Source organism: Miniopterus natalensis, chromosome 11, assembly GCF_054644295.1.
Source record: "Miniopterus natalensis isolate mMinNat1 chromosome 11, mMinNat1.hap1, whole genome shotgun sequence".
NCBI classification, from domain to species: Eukaryota; Metazoa; Chordata; class Mammalia; order Chiroptera; family Miniopteridae; genus Miniopterus; species Miniopterus natalensis.
In genome coordinates this window covers 41225052-41247709 of record NC_142091.1, presented here as the reverse complement: position 1 = coordinate 41247709, position 22658 = coordinate 41225052, and the positions used below count along the sequence as shown (strand labels likewise).

General features: G+C 36.5%; 3 protein-coding genes and 1 pseudogene across 3 annotated transcripts; all 4 read right to left on the bottom strand.

Annotated features, from left to right (window-relative positions):
• Positions 1 to 361: 361 nt before the first annotated feature.
• LOC107538674 (olfactory receptor 52E2-like) lies at positions 362 to 1297 on the bottom strand. Its single transcript, XM_016214996.1, has one exon. The coding sequence runs from the start codon at positions 1295 to 1297 to the stop codon at positions 362 to 364; it is 936 nt and encodes a 311-aa protein (XP_016070482.1).
• Positions 1298 to 7761: 6464 nt separating this feature from the next.
• On the bottom strand, positions 7762 to 8773 carry LOC148091984 (olfactory receptor 51A4-like; annotated as a pseudogene).
• A 2047-nt stretch (positions 8774 to 10820) lies between these two features.
• On the bottom strand, positions 10821 to 11762 carry LOC107538703 (olfactory receptor 51G2-like). The gene has a single exon (XM_016215026.2). It carries the CDS (start codon positions 11760 to 11762, stop codon positions 10821 to 10823), a length of 942 nt encoding a protein of 313 aa, XP_016070512.2.
• Positions 11763 to 20241: 8479 nt separating this feature from the next.
• Positions 20242 to 21201, bottom strand: LOC107538692 (olfactory receptor 51L1-like). Its single transcript, XM_016215013.2, has one exon. The coding sequence runs from the start codon at positions 21187 to 21189 to the stop codon at positions 20242 to 20244; it is 948 nt and encodes a 315-aa protein (XP_016070499.2). The 5' UTR covers positions 21190 to 21201.
• Positions 21202 to 22658: the final 1457 nt, after the last annotated feature.

Genomic DNA, 22658 nt, shown 5'->3' with positions numbered 1-22658 from the left:
GAAAGTGGGGTAAAGGAGAAGAGAGGGAGAGAAAGGGAGAAGGAGAAGGTGAGGAACAAGGAATACCTGTTCCCCATAGTGGAAGGGGAAAATGTCTTCTGTAACTTGACCACTTAGATCGCTGAGAATATATTTTATGTTATTCTTCAAGATAATCACATAGAATCATTGTTCATCCACCTTAATAGTATTTAAAATTAAAAGCTCCTACTCCTTGAATGGGTGAAATGCACAAAAAAGACATCGACATCCTTCCCATTAAGTGACCATTTGCCCTTTGCAAAGCCTCTCCTGACCCTGTAGATGCATACATATTAACATTTAATCCTCTGGACAAAACCTGGAGGTAGTCATCCGCTATTTATTGATGGAGGAGTATTCTGAGCACACTTTCACGGATCTGCTTGGTCCTAATTCCATAGATGATTGGGTTGAGCATTGGTGGAATAACTACATAGAGATTGGCCAGAAGGATATGAATGTAGCGGGGAATATTTTGGCCAAAGCGATGTGTCATAAAAGAGAAAAAAGCTGGGGTATAAAAGGCTAAAATTACACAAACATGGGAACCACAGGTGCTGAGAGACTTGACCTTGGCTTCATGGGAGGGGAGATGGAAAATAGCTTGGAGAATGTATATATAAGAGAGGGCAATGGCTATGATGACAAGTCCCAAGATAGCAATGGTCCCCAAGCCATATATGATGTTGACCCTGATGCTTGCACAGGCCAGGCGAGCAAGACCCATGTGCTCACAGTACGTGTGTGGGATGACATGGTGTCCACAGAAAGGCAATTGCAAGATGAGGAACACAAAAGGGAGAACAGTGAAAAAACATCCCCCAACCATCCCAAAACCAATAAGGGATACTACCTTGTTAGTAAGAATTGTGTTATAATGGAGAGGGTTGCAGATAGCTACATAGCGGTCATAAGCCATGGCAAGAAGGACCACTGACTCCATGCCAGTAAAGATGTGAATGAAAAACATCTGAGTGAGGCAGGCATTGAAAATGATCTCCCTGAGGCTGAACCAGAATATGCCCAGCATCTTAGGGATGGTGGCTGTGGAGAGACCCAGGTCAATGGTAGCCAGCATAGCCAAAAAATAGAACATGGGCTGGTGGAGGCTGTGCTCAGTCTGGATGACAAACAAGATGGTGAAGTTTCCTATGAGTGCAACCAGATACACAGCACAAAAAGGAAAGCCAATCCAGATGTGGATGTGTTCCAGTCCTGGGATTCCCAGCAGCAAGAAGGAGGAGGGGTGGAGATTGGTATCATTAGAAAGGGACATCTTTCTTGTGATTTCTTATGAATGTTTTCATTGCAGATGTGTGCTGACCCATTGTGGAAGGTACCAGTCTATTTCCATGATGCTTTATAGTACTGGAAAAAAAGTGGATATCTTAACCATTTATCCCATTATCAATAACCTCATCAATAGTTTTGTTGTCAGAATAAGTAAAATCTCCTTCCTAGTCAAACTTTTATCATTGGAATTCAGTTACAGAAAACAATGAATTTTATTACTCTAAATCTTTGTTTCATAATACACTTTTATTTATTCTATGCAAGATCATCTTTTACTATATACACTTATGTATCTCCTTTTTTTACATATATGCTATATATACACAAATGCACATATATGTATACACACACATAACAAAAGGGTAATGTGTGAATGAGTGAATAAGATTTTATACACACACACATTCATTACCCTCTTCATCAGCTTGTTTCTGCTCTTTTCCCACATAACATGTAATTAACCAAGACCATGATATTCCTTTGGGCTTACTAACCCTGTCTATGAGTGTTCCCCATATATACTAATGGCAATTGATGCCTGCTGGTAAATTAAAAATCCTAACCAAAAACACAGCACAATAACACACAGGCACAAGTTATTATTTCTCCTTTGTGATTATATTTTTAAATTGTTGCTAGAGATTGTTAAAAATCACATCAGAGGAGAAATGTTTAAATCCATCATTTTTGAATGATGATCCTCAGAGGTTTTAATGTACTGATCTTCAAAGTAGGTTCCATACAAACTCAGATGGTACACAGAATGCTAATAATATATTAATTTCCTTATTTATGCATGTTAGTGACCAGTGACTCAAAAATACTAATCAATTAACCAAAGTATTAAAGAGAAGATGAAGTAGAGAAAACAAAAATACATTGGACTATAAAGAACATTCTAGATCTCATAATGACCCACCCACTTGGAACTAGTAAGTGTCCCAAGTCTTAAGAGATTCTTTATATCACTCCCCCATTATACAAATACAAACACAAATACAAATACAAATACAAAAAGACTCTAAGGTAGATTCTGATAGACAGAAGAAATATCTTACCTGCTTGTTTTAATCTAATTTTTAAGCAGTAAGATCTTTATAGTGGAAAACCAGGTAGAGCAAATATCCTCCTGTCTAGTATTTGATGATTTATAATTCCATTGTGATTAAGGAAAAGTAGATATGAAAGAATTTGTTGGAATAAATAAATGTTGGCCTGAAATTAAAAGTCAGGAATACCCAGCTATAGAGGGAAAAAACACTCCATGCCAATAGGAAGGTTTGGTTTAGACGCTCAAGTATGAAAGCCTTGGCTATTCTGTGAAATGTTTTCATTGGGAAATAGAAAAAAGGAGGGGGGGAGAAAGAGACCACAAAGTAAGATATTATATAATGTTAGAAGCGACTTTAGTGGAGCCTTTTTGTTTTAACACATTATTGAGTGTGTCCATGGCTTCAAAAAGTGTGCTTCCTGCCAAGAACATGGAGTGGCAGGAGAGGAAGTTAGAAGACTAAAAGCACAATTACTGTAACGCAACAAAAAGTCACAGACATGACAACCAAAAGCTGTTTCTTATCAAATAACTCTCTGGCTTCATCTCAAATATCTTCTTTATAACTAAGTAGATATTTACATAAAAGTTATAAGATGCTGTGAACAGTGAGATATTTCTATTTTCTATATATATGTGAAAGTTGTGGAAAATCGTAAAATTGATACAAGTAGTTGTTACATGAATGATTGTTAAGGGAATCTTTTCCTGGCTTTTAAGGAGAATCTAAATGATTCTAAGCTCTGGGGAATAATAAACAACTGTAAAGGTGGAACTCCCATCTTTCACAGGTATATTCTACAGTGGCTGACAATTATTTTTAAAAAGAGAAAGAAAAGAAATACAAAATGACTCTAAGGTAGATTCTGGTAGATGGAAGAAAGTAAATATCTTACCAGCTGTTTTAATCTAATTTTTAAGCAGTAAGATCTTTAAAGTTAATGAAACTCTCTCTTATTTATATCTTTATACTTAAAATCTAATCCTGAGCCTGGAATATTGGTTGAGGGAATTTTAAAAACATATTTTAAGGAATTTTTTTAATAGTAAACTTAAAGTTGCTTATATAAAGATTATTTTAACAGTAATCCTTATAGTCTATTCTTTAAGGAAGTAATAAACAAAATATAAGATTTCTTTGTTAAAAATAAAATGTCTTAAATAAGATAGGGTGTATTCTAAAAGGGTCTTAAGACTTGGAAGATTGGTGATAGTTGATGAAGAGGGCCCATGGCTTAGTGCTTACCTTGGAAATTTCAGCTGATAAAGAAGGTAATTCTTTACTGTTCCAGAAAATGGCTCATCTTTCCAATATACCAGTATGTATCCTTCCAAGGCACTAGACACTGTAAATCCTGGACCCTAAGAGATAGGTTATATGTGTCAACACTACAATGGTACATTAGCAAAATCTTGTGACTTCTGGAGAGAGAGCATGTTTGTTTTTCCCCCAGGGTTCACATACACTGTAATCAATTTATACAGTATAGTATTATTTTTCAGTATGAGCTGATTTTTGACCTGCACTGAACAAAGCAATGCTCAGAAATGCATTAGACTATTTCTATTGTTGTTGTTTTTTAACATATTTTACTTGTAAATGCCCTAGCCTTGGGATGTGAGAGGACACATTTACAGTTTATTTTATTTTATTTTACTTTATTTTATTTTATTTTATTTTACTTTTTTATTTTATTTTATTTTATTTTATTTATTTTATTTTATTTTATTTATTTTATTTTATTTTTGTACTTCACACTGCTAGGAAACAATGAATAAATCTCCCAACTTGAGACATCTGACCTTATAATGATTGCAAAAATAAATATGCAAGCAAGAGTTATCTGATCTTTTTGCTATTATATGTAAAGATAAAACTTACTTGCCCAGCAGGGTGTGGCTCAGCTGTTGAACATTGACCTAGGATCCAGGAGGTGACTGTTCAGTTCCCAGTCAAGGCACATGTCTGGGTTGAGGGCTCGACTCCCAGTAGGGGGCGTGCAGGAGGCAGCTGATCAATGATTCTCATCATTGATGTTTCTATCTCTCTCCCTCTCCTTTCCTCTCTCTGAAACCAATAAAATATATTAAAAAAACAAAAACAAAAAAAACTTCCTTCATGTCATGAACTCAATCTCAGTTCCTCTGCTCTCCTCATCTTTATGACACTCCTATCTTTTCTCCTTTCTTCTCTGCTACCTGCCATCCTATCCATGGGCTGGAAAAAGAGGTAGTAGACTTACCAAACTGTGTGCCATGGGCAATTCTGAGCCTGTGTACCCAAATGGGACATTGACTTTTTATGCTTTATATGTTGCTCCCCAAAGGAAAGACTGATGAATTCCCTAAAGCCATATTTGTGAAGGACAAGAGAGCCCAGAGGTCATCCACCAGGGTGTCTGCTCTCCTCTAGGGATAAGGAGACCAACTATTCAGAATCAGTGATGTGACCCGAGCCTATGTGAACCAATTACATTGCTAGCCATTACACAAATCAGAAGTCGTAACCCCCTCCAAGCAGTATACTAATTCGATTGAGCCCAAACACAGTAGGTTGTAATTGCCTGTATCCCCAAGATGGCTCATCCACTTACTACTTGTGTTATTTTGAGCAAGCCATTTAATCTCATTAAGATTTAATATTCTTATGCAGAAAAGGGGAAATAAAATAGTATATACTTCAAGTTGTTTATGTAAAGCTTTTAAATAAGAGAGAACATATAGTTTGCCTGGTACTATGTAATTCACAAAATAAGTATTTAATAAATGTTCATTATAAACAGAAAATACCACTAGCTTTGTGGATAATGCCCATTTATTTTATTTCAAAATAAGTCCCTAATGTGTTTTCATAGGATTAAAAATAGGCTTGATCTGCCAAATGCAGTTTAAGGTGCCACCAAGTAATTCTCTGTTACCTTCTCCATTTAACATAGCAGAGCTTTCATAATCTTCAGTATCTATCCGATTTATAAATAACCAGGCTTCTCTATGTTTGCATCCAATAATTTTCATTATAAAATATTTTAAACAAGGAAATAATATAAATAAAAAGTTGTGCACTCACGGTTTGGTACAAATAATAAAACATGGATTAAAATTGAAGTATGCTGTAGGCTCATTTCTTGCTTCCTCATCAAATATAACTACTATCTTGACTTTGGTATTTATCATTATCTTTTTTTTCTTACTTTATTACACATAAAAAGCTCACGAAGAAGTAGAAATCACTGCTTGGCATTAACTAGGCCCATGTTAAAGTACCCTAAATTCTGAACTCCAGTAAAATATTGCCCAATTGGCAAAACAAATGTAACTCACCTTCTTAGTTATCTTACACAAGAGCCAATTGGTGGTTTTAGAGAAAAAGTGACCACAAATGCCATGCCTTCCTTTTAGGTTCTGTTTCCTCTTTTACCTTGGTCTTGTAATACCTTGACAGCCTTGAGAACTCTCTGATTCTTTCAAATGTGATTTTAATTTCTAATATGTTACACAGCTGTTTTAGTTGTTCTAAGAGAATGTTGACCAAATTACTTGTTCATCATCAAAAGAACTTGAAATTTCTAAATCCTGTGATATTTTTATTTTTACTTTTTAGATAAACTTAATTTCTTAAAACTTTAGATCTATACAATAACTGGAAGACAGTACAGAATTCCCATATACCCTGCAATTTTCCCCCTCTTAGAAACAACTTACAACTATACAGTGTATTTGTAACAAATGAAAGAGAAAAGAAAGGGGATATAGAACACAAACATGATGGCAGCATGGGAGCCACAAGTGCTGTGTCTTGTGACAAGCATTTTGGGATCTGAAGCAGAATACAGCACTGACGATGTAGCCATGGAAGATCCAACCAGTACCAGGACTAGGACAAGGAAGGAAGGAACAAAGAGACCCTAGATGGTATTGAGTCAAATGTTGGCACAAACCAACTTGGCAATGCCCATGTGCTCACAGTTGATATAGGCAATAATGCAGGCATCACAAAAGGGCAGATGGTGAATTAGGTAGGTCATGGACAGTGTGAGCACGACTTACTCAGTACACTTCCCAGTCCAATTCCTGACAGCCCCCAGGATGTCATAGCAGTCAAAGGTCATGGACAGGACAGTAGATTCCATTCCTGTGAAGGTGTATATGAGAAACATCTGGGCTACACAGGTAGCAAAGCCACTCTTGCGAGCATTAAACCTGAGGGTTGTCAACATATATGATGACAAGAATGTGAACAGGGCCAGATATAACTGTTAGAAAGTCCAGGAAGATTATTGGATACAAGAGGGTGTTCTCTGTTCATACAACTATCAAAATTGTTATAATGCAAATTAGAGTCACAATGTAAACATAACATAAAGGCAAGGAAATCTAGGCATGAGTAGTCTCAAGCCTTGGGGTGCCTAAAAAATATGTGGATACATAGAACATGGTTTTATTTTCATGGGGCATTCTGGATTTGGCTGGAATAGGAGAAGATATGAATCATTCTTATAAATGAAAAAAAGCATAAAAATACCTTTTAATGATTAGTTAGTATTTTAGCAGAGTGCAAAAGAAGGCAGTGGTATTACTTCTTGTCTGTATTGATCACTTCCTCTGTGAGTGTGAACTTGGGTACACCTAATCTTGAGAGCTGCTAAAAGATGGTATCTTAGATCCACAAAAGAAGTTAACTTTAGGAAGAGCAAAATGAGGCATGGAATCTCAAGAACAAATATTAAAACAAACTTGGTCCCCAATAACAAAGCATAGTTAGTCCAACAGCTCTTATACATATCAATGGATGGAATTTCCTGAATTTATTGCAGAAACTTGAAAATATAAATGACTGAAATATTTTCTTTTCAATTATTTTTGCATTTAATTTTAATTGTCTTGCACATGTGAGTCTCATATCTCCAAGTATACTTTACAATACTGGAGGACAGGGGCATTTATCGGTTATTTGAACTGCTGATGAAATTCACAAACAAATGCATGCACAATAGGTGTTTAAGAAGGAGATGGTCACTCTGTGTCTGGTTGTAGGCATGAACTTAATCTTTCAGCACACTTCAATGACAGCTGTTTTTGCCTGAGTTAATTAGAGCCATGGTTGTTTATTTCAAATTGAGCATTTAAAAAATCAAATACATTAAAATAGTCTGTAATCATAATGAGGGTTGTGCTGCTAAAGCTGATGTTGATATGTGTATAGAGCTCGTGGGTAAGTTGAGTAGAGAGGTAAAAATGAGAGAGGAGTCAGGAAACATAGCTGCAAGTATAACATTACTCCAAACCTAACTCTCAAGGCATCCAATCTAGAATGTCGTTACTTCTAAATTAATTAATGAACTAAATTTTGAAGGACTTACTGAGTATATGCAGCATATTCTTGTATTCAATCTCTATTACTTCATTGTCATTTTTGAATCCCTACTTTTGTTCAGAAATTGCCAAGTGAGCTGGGCATTTATTATGGCTGAAATTTCCCAGCAACTTTGTTTCTTACATAAATTTTTAAGGGTCAGATTCCTAATCTTTTGACTCTTCATATAGTATACAATGGAATTTATTGGCATGGAAATCAAAGGAGAGCATCAGCTATCATGACCCTACTAACTGAAGAAACAGTTTTGTTAAAGCAGTAAATAATAGACATTGTGATGATAGGCACACAGAAGATGAGCACAGCACAAATGTGGAAGATGCAAGTGTTGAAGAACCTGAGGTGGCCCTTGTGTGAGGTGATGCACAGAACAATTTTCAGGATCAGCATGTAAGACACAGATATGCACACCAACTCTAAAATAGCTGTTAGAGGCCACAAACAGTTCAATACATGATATTGACTCTGTTGTCAGAACAGGCCAGCTTCATGACATCCTGGTGGAGGCAGTAGGGGTGAGATAGAAGGCTTTTTGTAGAGAATTTCAGCCTCTTTAGAACAAAGGGATTGGCAAAGAACAATAAGATACTTTTATAGCAAATACAAGGCCAATTTAATGATGCATTGATTAGGACAGAGGTGTATCTCAGCAGGTTGAAAATGGCTATAAAGTGATTGATGGACATGTTAAGAACTGATGAACCCATAGCTGAGAATCCATGAATGAAAACCTCTGTGCAAAGTAGGCATCAGGGGAAATTCCAGGGGCATTGAAAAAGAATATTCCCAGCATGGTTGGAAGCAAAGAGATGAACAGTCTGGGGTGAGAAAAGGCTAGCATCCAGAGGAAAGAGTACATAGGCTGATACAGAGAGGTCTCTGTTTTTATGAGGGGAAAAAGATGATGCAGTTCCCCAGGATGTCAATGAGGTACATGAGGCAAATGGGAATGGAGACGCAAATGTGAGCATGTTCCATTCTTGGGATCCCAGTGAGGAAGAAGGTAGAGGTTTCACTTCAGAGGTATTAAAGATTGATATTGAAGGAGTGTGATGGAATCAGGATGTGGGTATCAGAAGACCCTTCTGCAATTGATATTTGTTTAGTCATTGTTTAGCCCTTTGGTTAGTGGAAATCTTGGGATTCCAGCCATTCTATAATAATTCAGTGGGTTTGGGAAGTGATCAAAGAAAAGGCTTCACCGTAAGATGGCAGTAGCATACAATGAGCTTTCTTGGGCAGTACTCGAACAGGCTATATGGTTCCCGTGGAACAGGGAAAGTTCCATGCATCAGGAGACTTTCCAGGGAAGGTGGTCAGGGCCATCACCCCAAAAGAAAAGGGCAAGGGAACTACTGGGGCAAGGGGGAGAGGGTATATGTTTCCTAATAATATCTTTCAGAAAGCTCTGAAGGGCAGTAGTGGTTTGGAGTCTTTCATAAGCCTAGGGTTTGTCTTATCTATAGCTAGCAGAAGTTTGGTAAAGTTTTGTGAGGTATGCAAATAAGGCAGTCTCTATATGGTTATAATTGTATTTCTTTGGGATGTAATTAAAGCAATTGGATGTGTAAGAATTTTCATTTGCTGCTGGTGGGCTTGAGCTGAAGGACCTACCTGCTATGAAATATAGGCTGTGAAAATATACAAGTCAATACACAGGGTCCATTTTTAATCCATTCATATAACACCATAAAATGAAATATTACTCAGTCATAAAAAGGACTGATGTACTGATACTTGCTACATAAGTATGCCAAGTGTAAGAAATCAGCCACAAAATACCACACATTTTATTATTGCATTCATATGAAAGTCCAAAATAGGGAAATCTATTGAGCCAGAAAGTAGAATAGTGGTTCCTTAGGACTAGGTGAAGTGCATGGGGTGGAGGTGATAGCTAAAGAGTCTGAGATTTCTTTCTGAGATGATAAAAACGGATTGACATTACATATATCTGTTAATATATTTTAAAACATTAATGTATTTTAAATAGATGTTGTATGGAATGTAAATTGTATCCCAGAAGTTGTTAAAATTTTTAAAAAATTAAAAAGTACTTAGCAAACTAAGACCCTAAAATTATATATTTTTAGGTAAAGAAAACGGATACACCATGATAACATTAATCAAAAGAAAGCTAGGCAAGCTATATTGACTTCAGAAAAGACATATTTTAAACTGAGAAAAACTACCAAAGATAAAGAAGAGAATTACATTTTGATGAAGTAATTTCCAAGAAGACATAACAAATCTTAATATCTACCACCTAACAAAAGAACATCAAAAGACTTGGGGTAAAACTGTTATCATAACCAGGAGAAACAGACACATTTACTATGACATTTGGAGGTTTTAATATCTCTCTTTCAGTAACTGACAGATTAAAAGCAGATCAGAATGGATGAACTCTACATCTCAGAGGTGTCTACCTACTCAGAATATAAAGGCCTCTGTAGATTCCTAAACACAGAAACATCATGGTTTCTGGGTCATTCGAAAGCCACCCAAATCAGTTGCATAATTTGGGCCAAGTTGTCTTGCTTTTATACTTCTCAAAGTGTGCTGAAATTCATTCGTTTGTCATTTTCTCTTGATAGAAGTCCTTCCTCCTGAAAACAATTTTCTGTCCTAAACAGAAGATTCTTTTGAAGAAAGCTTAAAATATACTTTCATATTAAGGTCAGTTTTGTGGGGCAGTATTGTTGCTCTTGACTAAAGAGTCTATATTAAACCCAGAGTCCTCTTGAAATCTAAATTTTCTCTAGGAATCGAGGACAAGGTACAGTGAATAACCACTCAATAGTCGATTTGATGGCTCAGTTTCACTTACTGCTGATCATGAAGAGGAAGGTCAGAGTTCTAAGAATGACCTAACCTAGGTCAATGTGAATATAAAACAAAACCATGCCTTTATTCTCTATACTGAAAAGATAAGGTTTACTATTATTGAAGTTTGTATCTAGTTTCTTAAAGGCAAAATATTATCAGTAATATTAAATTCAAAATTCTATGTTAGTATGAAGTCCTCTCGTAAATATAAAGGGAAGGGGCAAGAAAGTTGTGTTTTAGAGTCTCTTTTACCTAAACTTTCTGTTGTTTGAATTTCTTGAGGATTCTGTCACGAATCTGCTTGGTTTTGACACTGTAGACAATGGGGTTCATGAGGGGTGGAACCAGCAAGTAGACATTGGCCATGAGCACATGGACAATTGGAGAAGCATTCTGCCCATAGCGACGGATCATAGATAGCCCAATCATTGGCGTATAGAAGGTGAGTACAGCACAGATATGGGACACGCAGGTGTTGAAGGCTTTTACCCTCTCTGTTTTGGAGGCTATCCTCAACACTGTGCCAAGGATGAGGGTGTAGGAGAAGAGGAGGAGCACTGAATCGAGTCCCATGGAGCAGATGACCACCATGAGGCCATAGAGGCTGCTGACTCGACGGCTGGATACAGTTGTCTTTATGAGGTCCTGGTGCAGGCAGAAAGGGTAGGAGAGAATATTGACCTGATGATATTCAAGCCTCTTTAGGAGGAAGGAAGCTGGAAAGACAAGAATCAAGGCCCTTCCAGCAATTGCCAACCCAATTCCAATGATTACCCCATTGGTTAGAATGGCTGAGTAGCGCAGGGGCACTCGGATGGCTACAAAGCGGTCAAAGGCCATGGCTAACAGCACAGCTGACTCAGTAATTGAGAAAACATGAATAAAATACATCTGGGCCAGACAAGCGTTGAAGGAGATCTCCCGGGCATGGAACCAGAAGACACTGAACATGGTAGGCAAGGTTGTAGTGGATAGGCCCAGGTCAGTAAGAGCCAACATTGACAGAAAGTAGTACATTGGTTGGTGGAGGGAAGGCTCAGTTCTGATGATAAATAGGATAGTAATGTTCCCTGCAACTGAGGTGGCATAAACAAAGAAGATGGGGAGGGAAATCAAGCTATATCTGCTTTCAAGGCCTGAGAAACCTGTCAGAAGGAAGTGAGGGTATAGAGCAGAGCTGTTGAAGACAGACATTGTGCAGATGGAAGAACCTTCAGTCTAGGTGGGGAGAAAAAAACATAGAACAATTAGGGTAAAAGTCAATGTTGCAAAAATGATGCATGTGTTTGCTGTTTCAATCACTCTTCTGCTCATTATATACAAATTACTACCTGCATTTATTATTTTATGAATTAATTATTTTATCATTGCACATTTATTGAGAACATATTTTATAAAAGGAAATTGGGTTGTGCTAAAATATAGAGAAATATATAAAACATGCCTTCAAATACTTACACCCTAGTGGACAGAGAGGGCTAAAATGAAAACAAACTGTTAGTTTAATACCAGGAAACTATCCTGACCCAGGGAGGTCAGGGAAGATTTATTGAAGGCAATTCTTGAATTAGGTTCTTGAATGACAAATATGAGTTAGATGGGAACAGAGGGCTGTGTTAAACATTCTGTGCTGACTGCCACCAGTGTAAATGCAAAAAGGTGTTATTATTACAAATGTAAGTAAACATAATTGAGAAAAGCTACAGGACAGAGTGGCTTTTCAGAGGGTTATGGAGCTAAGACTGAACTGGAATGGACCAGAATTTATGAAGGAAAGTGTGCATAAATATAGAGTTTGGACTTAATCATAGAAGATACAAGTTGTCATTTTGTAAAACCATTTGACCAAATTTATATTATATCAGTGTCGAACTAGAACAAATGTTAAGAACAGTCTACATGCTGACAAAAAAGAAGCAGGGAAGTCCTTTAGAAGGCTATTGTAGTGATTTTTAAAAAAAGTGGATAAAAGTGAAATGTAACAGTAAGGATGATAAAGGATAAATAGATATAAAAATTTATAAGGAGAAAAAGTAAAATATTGGTAGATGATCATATGTTAAGAATGAGAAAAAGAAAGAAACCCAGGACAAGTTCACTTATTTGGTAGATTTTGGTGTCATTAATTGATACAAACAAACATAAATTGAAAAGTTGGTGAAATGAGAGGGCAAGATCAATTCAGTTTGGTTAGGATAAATTTGAAATGTGTGTCAAGACATAGTGGTATGTTTGGTTCCATAAAGTGTTGTCAAAAGGGAATTACTCCTAGTCAGAGAATTTGGAAAGATGCCTAATAGAAAATAGAGAGAAAAAACCTATAGAAAAAAAATCAAAACAACAAAAAAGAACACATGGCAATGTTATAGGAAGAGTGTAACAGCTTTAGTGCTCAGGGCTGAGGCACTAAGTCGATGGAATGTGCTGTAGGGAACATAAGAGGCAGAGTTTACTAAGGACTGAAAAATAATGAAGCATTATATTAGGGCCCCTAGAACTTCAATTACTTAGCAACATAGCGGCCAACCAATTTCAGTTACTCTGGGCACCAAATAGCAATAAAAAAATGTTCATTTAGTGTATTTGATGCCAGTGTTTTTTCCAAAATTTATCTCTCTCCCAATCTATCCTGCTCCACTAATACACTTATAGTTTATGGTTACCTCAGACAGATTAAACTAATTCCCTACCATCCTACAGGGGTCACAGGAACTTTTTAACTCTGACACCACTTTCCTCCCTTTCTAAAAGCAAATACAATGAAAAGAGGAATTGCTTTACATATTTTCATCCTGTGATTTATATATTATACTAGTTATAGCATATTAGGCAATACTGCTCTTTATACACCTCCCTCACTATTCTAGCTTTTTATATCACAAACTTCTCCTCAGCTCATTTAACATCACTGAACAATCAATTTGGCACTTACACACAATTATTTTCTTCTTTGATACCCTTCCTCAAATCTTTCAATGTCTTCAGAGACTCCATCCTGCCCGGGTATGCCAGCTCTTCCCTCTTAGATCACTCTCGCCTACTTCTTTGTAGAAAAATCTCTCACTTAGGATATTTCTAATTCACCTCCCCTACATAGGTCTGTTGGATATAGACACAAGCATCCTGCTCTCAGTGCCTACTTCTCTAGAGTCAGAGAAAGCCCGATGACAAATGTCATTCATTACTTTTATCATTTTAAATAGATTACTAAACTTCTTTGAACATAAAAGGCTGGAAACTTCATTACCTTATGTAATATTTAAGAGATTCAAGAAAATGTATCTAAAGAGCTCGGCACAGAGTCTGAGACCTAGGAGGTACATTGGGCTTAAGTAAAGCAAATCTTAATGGACATGATAAAGTAGCCTCATTCTTAAACGTATCAGTCACACAAGAGTGACCCAAGGGCAGCTGTGGCCTACAGTGCCCAAGCTATCACTTGTAAAGATGTTACCCCTCAGTACTTCTCTTGAGAATTATTTTGCCTAATTCCTTTTATGGCTCATAATATTGCCAGGTGTATATGATATGAATGAAGGTGAAATAGAGGAGGTACTCAGATCATCATATCATCATCATCATTGTTTTTCACCTTATAATTTTTAGTTAATATCAAATAGCAATGTTTTGAGAGACCAGAGATTTCAGTGCATGAACCCACCATTTATAGTATCTATATCTGGAGGCGAATTTTAATGGCATTCCATCCCAAAGCCCTTTTGAGCAGACTTTGAGGATATAATCTGGTTCCTCTGGGGGAATGGCAACCTGTACCTCTGACTTACCCCAAATCAGTAATTTCACTTGATTAATTTCACTTGGTCAGCCTTCTATTTCCTGGATTCTTCAAACAGGTACTAATCTCTTACCCATTCTTCTCAACTCAGAAGCCCTCCCTTAAGCACACCTGAGCGCTCAGGTGTGCACAGCCGTTCATCCTGCTACAGGTTGATAAGCCAGGTCTAGGGGCTTCTTGTAGGTAGAGAGAGCCACTGAAGATGGGCATAAGAGAAGAATAATAATAAAAATAAACCACCTTGGATTTTAAGGCAGATAGTTCTTCACGGAAGCATAGATTTCCTAAGAAGCATCAACTTTTCCTTCAGCAGCTCCAGAGCCAAAATAAGATATTTTGGGGTTCAACATCCTTGACTCTACCCAGCGATGAGCTTCATCAGCACTATACTCTGTGCTTTAACTACTCTAAACTCAGCAACCCCTCTGGATTCATGCATTCTCTTAGGACCTTTTTTTTTCTTAATGCAACCTCCAGGGAAGAAAAATGATGCCACTGCCAGTGAGCTTTGTCTCTTGCTCAAGGGAAGGAGATGATCATGCCAAATTCTCCAGCTGGGTGTCCAGATGTGGCAATAACTGAGAAGTGTCTCTGAGATAATCTGATGGAGAAAACTAATGGCTCAATCAGTCAGAATACTGTACAATAAAAAGTCTGTGCTCTGAAAAACCAGAGGCAGCAGTTACTAGCTTCTCAATAATGTTAATTATTTATACTACCTATATCAGATTTTCCTAAAATGTACAATAGGCCACTATTCAAATAGAATTAATGGCCTAACATACAAGGTGAGCCTTGGTCAATTATGTTTGGGACAAACTCTACATTGCAATACCATTGTGTGTAAACATCTATATTGCACTCTAATGTTCCAGACATTTCCAGACATGTTTTATCCAGAGAGCATTTATTGACTTTTGAAATTTGTGTTCAGCAAAACTCCATTTAGGAAATAGGAGTTGAGAGAGTCTTTAATTTAAGACAGTAATTCTCAACAAGAAGAAAATTTTTCCTAACAGGATATTTGACAATGTCTGGGGACATTTTTAGGTCTCACAACTAGGGAAATGTTAAGGGTATCTAGTTTGTAGATACTAGGGATGCTCCTAAACATCTTACAATGAGCACACAGTTCCCACAACAAAGAATTATTCAGTCCAAATGTTAATAGTGACAGGGTAGAGAAAATTTGTTTTAAGCTGGGGGAAAGAGGGAAGGGGTTATAGGAAGTGATGGGATGGAGAAAGGGAACAAAACAAAACTCAAACTCAAAATTCTGTGTATAAGTCTCAGGGTGACATTAAGGCAAAGAACATGGGCTCTCTATAACCATGACAGTAAAGCACACGGACTGTAAATCCAGAGGTCCTTGTCTTTGAATTCCTGTTCTGGCATTTGTTGACCACGTAACTTTGGGAACACTGTTACTCAACCTTTTTGCCTGTTTCCTCATGTATACAATGAGTTCATAATAATTTTATCTGTCTCCTATGTTTTTTAAATGTTCAATGAGTTAATATATATAAATTATTTAAAACATATATAAATTATTTAAAACATATTAAATACTTAATAGCAGATAATCAAAAATTGATTCCCTGATCCTTTGATACAGATTTGTTATTAAGTTAGTTATTCCTAGTATTCTGCCAGTCTACCAATTCTGTGACCCTGTATTTTATGCCCTGAACTGAAACTGATTTCAAAGACCCTGTCAAGTATTTTTAATGAGTAGGTCAAATTTCATAGCCATTAAATAATTAAATCATAAAGCTAATTTATCTGGATCTGATCTTATGAGTGTTAGTATCGGATGGCTTTTTTTATTGTGGAGGCAAATGCATATTATTTTATTTTTTTAATTAAATTTATTGGTGTGACATTGGTTAATATGATTATATATGAAGATTATATGTGTTTTAAGTGTATAACTTTATGACACAGCATTATTCATGGAGGCCAAGACATGGAAACAACTGAATTGTCCAGTGAAAGATGGTCAGATAAAAATATGGTACATATATATATACAATGGAATACTACTCAGCCATAAGGAAAGATGAAATAACGGCCATTTGCAACAACATGGATAGATCTTGAAAATATCATGCTAAGTGAAATAAGTCAGACAGAAAAATTAGAGACCATATGATTTCACTCATATCTGGGATGTAAAACTGAAATCAACAAATGAACAAACAAGAAAAGCAAAAAAACAAAAACTCATACAGACAATAGTATGGTGGTTACCAGAGGAAAGGGAGTTTAGGATGGTAGTGAAGGGTAAAGGAGATCAAATATATGGTGTCAGATGGCTTTTTAACCATGATATGTATTTTCATGTATATTTATTTTCAGAAAGCAAACTTTCTCATCCGTTGAAAAGTATGCATCTGGTTTAGAAAAGTTGCATTTCACACATTAATTTGTTGACATTCTAAAATATACATTGTATCACATGAGTTTGGTTTGGGGGATTCAGCTCTCTTGATATTCTATTAGTCAAGAAATAGTAATAAGAATAATTTTTTTTCTAAAATGGTGAAATAATCCAGGCAAAATATGAATACGAAAACCAATTGATAATCTGTCTAATGATATTTTACTGTCTTTTCACCTTCATCTATTTCAATAAGACTTAATTTAAATAGTTGCTATACTCATTCTTTCCTCTTGAAGATTAATCACTAATTTTGTATTCCCAGTTTTCCAAAATAACACCATTCTCCCAAACCTCATTAAATCTCATTATTTTTTACAAATCCTAACCATAGAAACACCATAGTCACATTCATTTTTCTTTTAAATAAAATGTTGCAGACTTTGTTGACTGATGGGAATGAGTAGGGCAATGCCCCCGTTCTTAAGTGAGATTTCTTTACCACAGAAAGCCATTTAAATGTATCCATCCAGACTTAAATATCCTATTACTAATTCACATGATGAGCAGAATTAGGATGATGTCAGTGTGTGTGGTGGGGAATCCAGAAAGCTCTCATTTTCTCAACATGGTATCTGCAGAGAAACACAAATTCATCATGGGGCCTGACTCAGACTTTACTCAGAGGGTGTGTGAAAGCTGACAATGGGGAGTGTCATGGCCTAAGACATCCAAGGTAATGAAACCTGGGCATTAGACCAGTGGAAATTATTTGAATTCTATATCCAAACACTGACCATTTCTTAACTCATTAGTTGTTCAGCTGCTTTTTTTTTTTTTTTTCCTGAATCAGTTTCTTTATTGAGACATAATATAGACACAGGGTTCAAGGCAGCAGGGAAATAGAAATCATGTCTCTTTTCCTCAAGGCACTTTATTTGGACAAAGACAAGCCTTCACTAAAATAACCTTGTGCTAATATCTAAAATGGGACACCTGAAAAAAAATATGAAAAAATAAAAAACAAACAGACAAATAGAACAGAAAGTAATTGGCACGTGATACATATTCAAAAGTCCTCACATGTAGTGGAGATGAAAAAGGACAACAGAGCCAATATTTAAGAGACAATGGCTCAGAAATTCTCGTCTGAAACTAGTGTTCTGCAAATTAACAGGAATTTACATCTTTCTTGAAAACCTTATTTTAAAGTTTGTAGAGAGAAAACCCCAGGCCCAGATATCATCTTTAATGAATCACTTGAAACCTTTAACTGAAGAATAACAGAAACCCTACATATGTATTTCTAGAGAATATTTTAAAAGGGTCACTTAATGATTTTTATGAGGCAAGCATAACTTGTATCCCATCACCAGATAATAAAGCACAGCAGCTTAGGCTACATTTCTTTTTTCTTCCTTGAAAAAAACTTTAAATTTTATTTTTCAATTACAGTTTACATTCACTATTATTTTGTATTAGTTTCATGTGTATAACATAGTGGTTAGACCATCATATACTTTACAAAGTGTTCCCCCCCCAATATTTCCAGTACCCATCTGGAACCATACATAGCTATTACAATATGATTGACTATATTCTCTATGCTGCACTTTACATTTCTGTGACTATTTTGTAACTATCAATTTGTACTTCTTAATCCCCTCATCTTTTTCACAAGTTCTTTATTGAAGTATGATCTGGGTAGTGCAAGTCCATGTCCATCACAACCCACTTGAGGGTCCTTTCTCTTTTGAGATAATGTGAGATAGTTTGGGCAAGTCTTAAGTTTCTCCTGGAGACTGGAGAAAATGTTGCTGACACGTGTTCTTTCTATACTCTGTTTTCTCATGCTGTCTCCTTTTCCTAGAACACCTTGTCCAGGGCTGTGCAGGTAAACGCTTAACAAGCAACTCTAGAGGAAAAAATCTTAAAGCCCTGGAATTTAGTGTTTACCAGTTTTTGTTGTGTAAATACTCCCATCCAATTTCCAACTACCAGTGTGACATTACAGAACATGGAGTTGGAAAAAGATATGCACAATTGACTGTCAGAAGCCAATACAAGCCAACCTCAGCACCCCAATTTCTTTCACACTTTGTCCAACTGGTACCAATTAATTTGACTCACAAGGCAAAACTAAAAGTGTCAACTACTTCAATTCCTGATTTCTAAATCTTCAATTAAAATTGATCACTCTTCAATAACAATATTGTACTATTTACTTATTTCAATGCTAACATCTATTAATTTTACTAATTTTTATACATATGTATCTCCACTGTTAAACACTAATTTTTTAACATTAAGACTCCTGCATTTTGTTTTGTAAATATCCACAGTATTAAAAGCAATAGTTGTTACAATCTGTATTTCATGTTTCTCAGTATAGTTTTACTAGCTGAGTAAATAGGCAATAGGAGTTATACTTACAACTATTTTCTGAGTACTCATGATAGTCGGGAGAGATCATCCCCACAGTGATGTTAGTGTAGCAGCCACAACCCCATACTCAAAAAGTTTGTGATACAACTGAGAAGAAAGTAAATATGTATAAAATAATAAAATATCACCAATAAAAGCACATGTGTAAGTCATCTTAATAAAGAAGAAAAGAGTAATGGGTTATCTACAATAAAAAAACTGAGAAAGAGACAATATTAAAGATCCACACAGGCATGTAGAATAAGAGTAGAAAATATTATTAAAATATGAGGGTGGTTATTGTGCACAACTCCCAACCCACTCACAGGTTAAGACATGAAATCCTGTGCTGTCATACTGAACAGGGAATCTGCACATTTGCCCAGATGTTTAGAGCTGCACTGTCAGGTTTTCTTGAGCAATTCCCATGTTTCTACCTCAGTATTTGCTGGTAAGTTAAAAGAGCAGGTAGATCAATAGTGGCAGTGGAAGACAGGACATCACTGCCCAGTGATGAGGCGAAGACTTAGTTCATAGCCAAGAGCCACAATAGCAGTTCAAAGTTCTGCCAGGAACTCAAGTTCCAAACTTTCCCTAAGAAGTCAGAAATATTTTCACAAACAGTTATAACATTTTGGCGGGAGAGACAAAATATAGGCAAACATACTGGAAAAAGAGAGAGAGAGGAAGATTGATTTCTGGGTGTTAGATCATAAACAAGAGAACTTATATAAACACAGTTGCATTTCATAAGGAAAAACATTTCTATTATTACTACTACTAGTTATTTAATAATATTAACAAATTTTACAGTTTCCCAAAGCAATCTCTTTTACATACATTGTCTATTATGTTTCATAATTAATTTTGGGATAGAAAAAGCCATGCTTATAGAAATTTGGCCCTGAAAAACCTGAACCTCATAAGGATTGATGATTAACTGAAGTCACATACCTAGGAAGTGAAAGAATTAGGAATTTAAATAGATGATTAAGCCCCAAGTATTTTACTTCTCATCTGCTCCAACAGCTGCCCCAGGATTCTTCAGTGGGAAAACTGGAAGATAGATTCACTTACAGCCTCCTTCCTAGCCCAAACTTGCAGAGAATTCTTAGACGAATCTGTTTTGTCCTGATGCTGTAGACAATAGGATTAAGCACTGGGGGAAGGAGCAGGTAGATGTTAGCCATGAGGATGTGGACTATGGGAGACAGATGCTTCCCAAAGCGATGGACCATTGACACCCCAATAACTGGCACAAAGAAGATGAGCACCACACAGATGTGGGATACACATGTGTTGAGTGCTTTTAGCCGCTCGTCAGGAGATGCAATGCTCAGCACAGCATTCAGTATCAGGACATAAGAAAGAAGTATAAAGACTGAATCTATACCCAGTGTGGCGATGACTATACACAGTCCATAAATACTGTTGACCCTGGCATCCGAACAGGATAATTTCAGAACATCCTGGTGCAAACAGAAGGGATGGGAGAGGACATTGACACGGCAGTAGTGATACTGGCTCAGTAGCAAAGGCGTGGGCAGGACAACTCCCATGCTCCTTAACAAGCAGGCCAAACCAATCTTGCCTATCGCACGGTTGGTGAGGATGGTGGTGTAGTGCAACGGACGGCAGATAGCGACAAAACGGTCGAAGGCCATGGCCAACAGCACTGATGATTCCAGGAATGTGAATGTGTGGATGAAGAAGAGCTGAGCATAGCAAGCACTTGCCTGGATCTCCCGAGTATTCAGCCATAACACAGAAAGTATAGTGGGGAATGTAGACAGGGACATACCTAGGTCATTTAGTGCCAAGATGGAAAGGAAATAATACATGGGCTGGTGGAGTGAGGACTCAATCCAAATGACAGAGAGAATGATAACATTACCAATAAATGCTCCCAAGAACACAAGGCAGAATAGAATTGAGAGCCAAGAATGAGTATGCTCCAGGCCAGGGAAACCTTTCAGAATAAATATGGGTTCCATAGTATCATTGGCATTCCAGACCACCATGGTGACCCTGGCAAACAGTGAGGAATAGCTTCTGTTATTCTTTTTATCCCTCAAAGTTATCCCTTGTGAGCATAAGCAGTACAATCAGAATACAATACATCTTTCCTCTAACCTCACAGAGGGAGAAAGGAGGTGCCTCTTATGGTTCTCATGTAAGAAACATTTTCCAGTAGTACCAAATTCTGGAACAAAAGTGTGAACCATGCAAATCTGGTCATCTCTGACAAGAACTTAGATGGATTTGCATTGACAATCTCCCACTGATAAGGCTATCTTAAAATTGTTGAGAAAGATTGGAGTAGAATGTTATGATATTTCATACATTTCAAAATTGTTTACCTCTAAAGAGGATGACACCCAATTTCCCTCCTGCATAGATAGTATATTGTTCTAATGATTTTACTCTCTTTTGCCCTTGTATATTAACACAAACATGCCAAAATCTACTTAATATTTATTTGCAATTAAAAAATTAACACTTACCTGAAATTTACACATAAGCCAATTACATCAACACAAATGCTTAATCATGTTACTGGTAGTATGTTTCCCAAATAAGCCAGTTTTATTTTGTCTTTCTCTGCCTAAATTTTCTTGCATTGTAAAGTCATACTTGCTTGTCATTTCTCCATTTCTCTCAGTCTCTCTCTCTATCTCTCTCTCCCCTTCTCATTAATTTACTTTCTGAATATCTTTATATTCATATTCTGCTCCTGGCTACCATTTCTTTCTATTTTGTTTTACCTTAACTTGTGTCTTTTCACCATATACCTCTCTATTTTTTTCCAGTCCTTTTATTGCCTCTATCTTTCTTTGATTTTTTCTTTGTATTTCTGTGTGTTTAGTTCTTCCTCTCTTAGTTCTCACTGGGGTAGAGTTCTATCTCTATCTGAAGGTCAAATTTATACTGATTGCAGATGCTACAATTACTATTTCTATAAATACTCCTGGTTTCTCCTTGGGTAGAAGATTCAGGATTGGTGTCGCAGTCTGCTGGATCCCCAGAGATTTAATTAATATAAACATCCCTTAATCATAACTGTGCCAAGAACATATGATTATGATCTTGGAAAGTGTAGAAATGTGTCTCTACTTCTACCACCACTCCCAGTCTTTTCTTTCAAATGTAATAGTTTTCTTAAATGAGCATATGAGAGTGAATTCATGATTACCACTCTAACCCACAGAAATACTAAAATTTCAGCTTCACTAGGGGCATTCATACAGAACAATGATACTTAAGTGTGATGACATGTTCTTCTGTTATAAGGTCTTTACCACTTCTCCCTGAACAGGGTTGTTCATTAGCTATGTGTTTAATAATCATTTACTAAGCAGTAACAAGATTCAAGTCTTCATACTGAGCTCTGTAAAGGCAAAAACCAGTATCTGGTTCATCACTATTTCCACAGTGCTTAGCATGGAACATGGCCTCCCAATACATTCTTTTTTCATAGCTTAAATCTTGA